Raw genomic sequence first — 6,339 nt, forward strand, 5'->3', positions numbered from 1 at the left:
GTGCAAATGCCAATTGTGAAATCAATAAAACCTTTTTTTAACGTAAAATCAAGACTGGTACTGCGTATGTACAATTTCACAATTTCAAGTTTGGTTATTTACAAAAAAGTTGTAAATTGCACGCAAAAAAAAAGAGACAAAAGTTGTAATTGTACACACGCAGTTTCCTCCATCGGCGGGCCCACAGCCAGCGTCCAATGGCGATAACAAACTGAGCGGCAGAGGCGGGCGTAGCCGCGAGCGAAAGCTTCTCTGTGTACAAATCGACTTCCATCGATGCCACTCGTCGGTAGCCCTCGCCACGGCCCGCCGCTGAAGCTCGCCGGCCGCGCCCAGCGCCGGCCTCCGCCCCGCACCATTGCGCCCAAATGCGATATCTCCTCCCCTCCTGCGCGCCTAACCAGGAGAGCCGTTTCCGCCGCCTCGCTGCTCCTCACCGCCCTCCCTTTCCCCGCCTCGTCACCGCAACTCCCCGTGGCCTCCGCGTCGGAAACGGAGGAAGAAGTCGGGGGAGGAGAAGGAGGCGCACCAGCGCTGGAGTTGGAGCGGTACACGGACCAGGACCAGGGGTTCACCCTCCTCAAGCCCACCTCATGGCCCAAGGTACGAAGCTCTGTAGCGGCGTGGCGCTGCAACCTAGCGTAAAGACGCATCTGATGCATCAGCCTAGGATGCTTTGTGCATTTTGACGCGTTAGGTTCTTCGAATTGGGGCTCTGAATTGTGTGGTGCTGTTGTGTAATTGGGGAAGGTGGAAAAGGCGGGCGCGACGGCGCTGTTTCAGCAAGAGGGGAAGGGGAGTAACAATATTGGGGTTGTCGTCAACCCTGTTCGCCTCTCCTCGCTGAAGGATTTCGGTACACCGCAGTTTGTCGCAGACAGGCTTCTACAGGCAGAGAAGAAAAAGGTACTGTAGATGCCGGAACACTTGCCATTTGCCAGCTCCATACTATATTGCTACCTTTTTGGAAAACTGAGCTCCTTCTGTTGTTGCTCATAATGTATGGTGATCAAGGTTCAGTGCCCACATTTTGGGAAAGTTCAGTGTTAGTATTGTCTGTTGGTTTGAAACCTTCCCTTGATTCAGGAAAGTACCAAATCTGCAGAGGTGATTTCTACCGGAGAGAGATCAGGTCGCGATGGCCTGACAGTGTACGAAATCGAGTACTCGTTGGATAGCACCAGGGGAGGGATGAAGCGGATCTTCTCGGCGGCGTTTGTTGCTTCTAGAAAGCTCTATCTGCTCAATGTAGCCTACTCTGATACTGAGGAGAAGCCCTTGGACAAGCAGACTAGACTTGTTTTGGAGGAAGTCCTTCATTCCTTTGATTCTGTATAGTTTCTTTCTCTTAACAGGAGATGTGTCATGTGTGTCTCCCTGTCTTATTCCTACAAACTTCGACCCTAACATAAGCTTTTTTACATTGATTTGTAAAAAGAGTTATAAAAGGTTACAAATGTTCTTCTCCCATACAATTTGAAATGTTATTAGTTTCTTTCAGCAGGCTGTATTATTATATGTTTTTAGTTTATCTAAGAATGCCACTTTACTTTAGGAGCTGAAACTATGTTGTATAAAAGTCTACGGTTATTTGTTCCAGGGAACTTTATGTTTTCGCAGGTTGTGTCCACAGATCGTGTTTGGTTGGGTGCATATCCTTGCCCTCAGTTTCAGCATCCAGGTAATCCATCAATGAGTACCCTGCAACAATCAGTTGTTAGAAATTGATAATACTTTAATAGTTTCTCACATGAAGCCTCATCTGCTAGAAATACATTATTTTCTGGTTAGCTCTTGACAACATGCCGGTCTTTTCTTGAACCATGCAGGGGAACTGCATGTGATTTCATTAGAAGAAGAAGAATTACATATGACCAAGACAAGCCATCCGAAGCGACCCAAAATACACGGCAACAGCGCCAACCAGCAACATAACCAAGTAACACCACAGCAACAGCTAAACCAAAAGCTAACCTCGGCCTTCAGCTGGTTGATAACCTGAAGGATCGGAGTGTGCTTTTTTTCCAGTCTTGCAGAACTTCAGTTATCTGCATGATGTGTTTTACAGGAGGTAGCATAGTTCTACTGGTGTCTAGTGCCAGGAATGGGTTTCCTTCTTTGGTGTGCTCTCAAACTGTTTTTAGTCCTGTCAGGACTGGGTTTCCTTCTTTGGTGTGCTCTCAAACTGTTTTTAGTCCTGCAAGGATACCATAAGTAAAGTACTAACATAGTGATTTTACTTCAGTTAGGAACATTTTTGTGTTTGAATCAACATTATTTCAAGGGGTACAGAGAACTGAACTACCAACCTGAATCCAATATCACATGCCTATAAGGTTTCACGTTCTAACAAACGCCCGTCAGAATGGGAACTGCTACAGTTGCCATGTGTGTTAAATAAAGACTTCATAATAGTGGACTAATACTGAAGCCCCATATTATTCTAACTTGCACAAGTTGGAAGATTGCAGAAGTCAATGCAGAATCAGATGATCAAGTTTAAACCGGTAAGAAGATGATGCAAATCAATAATTGTGTGTCTGATTGTTTACCGATCTACTGTTGCTTATGCTTTTTCGCTGACATCCACGGATGGGACATAAAAGTTGCATCCGTATGCTCCTTTCCTTAAATGCAGGAAAGTTCTGTGTATACAGAAGTAATTTCTGGAAAAGGGAGACCTGGTAGCAGTGGCACTATTGGGTTGATGGCAATGTTCTTCTGGCTTCCGTTTGTTGCTTGTAAAAATATTTGTGTACGCAGCATGCATGACCAGATAGTCCTCACGTGAAGTGATCGGACAGTCAGACTTAAATGACCATTGGAATAAGTCTTCTGTCATCTGATTGTTCATTTCTGATCTCTTAGACATGAGAGGTATGCTCTTTCTTCTCAGCAGAGTTCCTATTAGTCATAAACTTCAATTGCACTGCTAGTTGACTGGTTCTTTGCAGAAATACGGAGCAAAATGAGTGAATCTATACTCTAAAATATGTCTATACATCCGTATGTAGTCCATATTAAAATCTCTAAAAAGCCTTATATTTAGAAACGGAGGGAGTAAAAGCTAACGAGTCAAATACTTCTTTTCCAACAATTTAATTATACAACTTCCTTCCTAATACACTATAAATTCTTTTAGTTCTGGATGCAACCAAGATATCTTGTAGTAAGTATATGATTGCAAGGAATTTTATTATCGGAAGGAGTAACTGACTATAGGGGTGTTTGGTTCAGGGACTTTTTAGTCCCAGAGACTAGAAAAAGTCCCTAAAAAGTCCCTAGGAATCAAACGGGAGGGACTTTTTCTACAGGGACTAGAAAAAGACTCTACTAGAGAGTCTTTTTTGATTAGTCCCTGGGACTAGAAAAAGTCCTAGGACTTCTGAACCAAACACCCCCTATATTTTCATTGCACATGCCCTGTTGAATGAGCAATAATTCAAATCAAGGTTTGTGACCAGAAACCTGCATGTCATAGCCTCATTGGTCATTATCCTTAATTGAGATGGAATTATAAAATAAATCTACTTCCCAAAAAAATGGATCTTTGGACTGTCATATTCAGACCCTGACAAGCGGGTCAGACGCTGTAATCTTCTTTATACCAGGGAGATAATCACGTGTGAATGTTTCCCAGCTGTGAACTTGGGAAAAGGTCAAAAGAGGAAGGCTTATCCTTTGCCTTCTCTTTTAAAAATGTTTACTTCCGTTGTCACTTTTGACGAAAAGATTGCATTAATAGGAGCTAACTTGTCCTGTAATCTTGCTGATATTATAACCTGGTTGGCACACTGCATGATGACCGATTCGTGCACATGAATAGTGAGTTTTATAAGTTCTGCTTACGCAAGTTGCAACTCAATTATGCATCCATGGTCGCATAATTGTGTCAAGTGCAAGTTGGAACTGCATGAGGAACGGAAACCTGTACTATTTTAACTGATACGGGATTGCTTCTGATGTAGCAGTTGCTTGCTGTTCTGATTCTCTGAACTGAAGTCAACGCATTATTTTCTTCCAGGGTGTGAATGGATTTGGAGACTTCCAGGCTGCAGAATGTGAACATGCCGGCATATTACCATACTCCAGCATTTCGTGAAGCGAGGGCGACAACTGATCCTCTCTACAAACGGCTATTTATTATAATTTGCCTATTGCACGCTTCTGTTTGTTTGACTCGTTTACACCTGCGTATATGCAATTAATGTCCAGACTTCACTCTTCAGGTAATTTTCATTTTAAATCGCTTAAATTGTCATATGTGCACACAGTTAAACCTATTTACATCATTAGTTAGGAATATCTGGCGGATCAGTGGTGTATATAGACTATAAATGATTCGATCAGTTGCTTGTTGGTCATTAGGCTATGATAAGGAGAATGAAATTTGACCTAGTAGGCTAGTATGCAGTGCACCCCTGATCTGTATGTGGATCAGGTTACCTAACATACTGAATTTTACCGAGCTGGATGGCACAAGACATAAGAGGGCGGGCATCTTGGCTGCTGCCTGGAAACATTATGGGAAACATGACTCGGTCATTCTTCTTGACCCCTCTTGAGAGTATGTGTGTGTAACAGTACTTGTTTTTCTTATACTTCCTTTGTTGACTTCCAGAGTGCTTGGTTTGACTTGGTGGAGTCTCTAAATTTCTTTCGTATATTTTGCTCATGGTTACAAAATCAGTTCCCACGAATCCAACATCATCAATTACAGGGAACGGGGAAGAGAGAACTTCAGTGAGTCTTCAAGGACGAACTCCGGCATGCAAACCGGAGAATCGAAACTCAGTGAACAATTTTATCACAATAACTCTTTGAATCATGAAGTATTCGAGTATTTGAGCCTTACATACATAGATCGATCACCAACGAGTCAGTTAGATTGCGTGCTAATATTTCTTAAAAGTTTATGCCGCGTTTGGACTTTGGAGGCCAAAGTGAGTAGACCCGCCAAGTTTAAGAACTCTGGCAATGCTATTCTCCAAGTCCAAGGAGAAGGAGAATCCTTGGGCTGAAAGAGACATGCCCGATTTCCTTTGCTTGCGTATCGACCACCTAGACCTTTCAAAGGCAACTTTTGGACGTTTCTGCAGAGGAACAGATGGCTACGTCTAAGGGGGTGTTTGGTTCAGGGATTTTTTAATCTCAGAGACTAGAAAAAGTCCCTAGAAATCATACGGAAGGGACTTTTTTACAGAGACTAGAAAAAGACTCTATTAAAGAATCTTTTTTGATTAGTCCTGGGACTAGAAAAAGTCCTAGGACTTCTGAACCAAACACCCCTAAATGCGGAGTTGCAGACGACCAGACGCTGTATGCCAAAACGAGGGAGAAAATTAGTATTTGCAGGAGAGAAGTACAGTACTCCATAAGATACTCGATCAATCCAAGGATCCGGTCAACAGAAGAAGGGGACTGGCTCCTCAGCTGGCCCACCCTGTTGGAATCTCATGACAAAGCAAAAGTGTCGGCCTCATGGCTAAGATTAGTAAATAATCGTGCATGAACGGATTAGTCAATGAGCTTGCTCTACTAAGCAGGTTGGCATCATGCACCAACCCAAAACTCCCCTTGAAGGAGAGCATCATGCGTGCGTGCAGCAAGACCCAACGGACATTTTAAAATCCATGATGTATTTTTATTATTTCTGATGTTCATTGTACTGCCACGTCTGTCTGACGCATGCCACGCGGACACTTCGACTTTGCGGATGTTTGGACTGATCACCCGAGCATACGCGACCTGCTCCATCCACGGTCGCGATCTGATCAGTCGTCTGCGTGCCCCCACGGCTCTGTGAAGATCGTCTTAGTACAGCGCCTCTACACCGATCGAGCATCAGGCTGTCGCTGCGTTGCCCCGTCGGGCCGCAGCGCCGCCTTCCCGTGGTTCTTCTCCTAGCTGCACTGACCCGCGTCACTATTGCGTCGCCCCTTCGGGCCGTAGTTCTGCGGCCCGCGGTTCTTCACCGCCCCGAGGTCGCCTGCTCCAGGTCGTCCCGTGGCTGCACCGACCCTCGCGCCACCGCTGCGTCGCCTCGTCGGGCCGTAGCGAGCGTGGCACGCGGTCCACGCCGCCGTCCCGAGTCCGTTCCCGCGGTTGCACCGACCCGAGTTTCGCCGCCGTGCCGCCCCTTTAGGCCGTAGCGCCGCGTCCCGCGGTCCCCACCGCCACCCCGAGGTCTTCCCGCCGTCGCCCTGACCTGCCCGCCGCCACTACGTCGCCCCTTCGGGCCGTAGCGTCGCGGCGGGCGGTCCACTGCCGTTCCCACACGCCGACTTCCCGTGGCATGTGCTGCGCCGCCTCCTTTGGCGCGGGAATGCCACCGTCCGC

General features: G+C 45.9%; 1 protein-coding gene across 1 annotated transcript; it reads left to right on the forward strand.

The window, feature by feature from the left end:
* Positions 1-207: 207 nt before the first annotated feature.
* On the forward strand, positions 208-1,466 carry LOC109782007 (psbP domain-containing protein 2, chloroplastic). The gene is made up of 3 exons (XM_020340600.4): positions 208-603; positions 751-906; positions 1,087-1,466. The coding sequence occupies exons 1-3, from the start codon at positions 277-279 to the stop codon at positions 1,336-1,338; spliced, it is 735 nt and encodes a 244-aa protein (XP_020196189.1). The 5' UTR covers positions 208-276; the 3' UTR covers positions 1,339-1,466.
* Positions 1,467-6,339: the final 4,873 nt, after the last annotated feature.

This window comes from Aegilops tauschii, chromosome 2, assembly GCF_002575655.3.
Source record: "Aegilops tauschii subsp. strangulata cultivar AL8/78 chromosome 2, Aet v6.0, whole genome shotgun sequence".
Lineage (NCBI taxonomy): Eukaryota > Viridiplantae > Streptophyta > Magnoliopsida > Poales > Poaceae > Aegilops > Aegilops tauschii.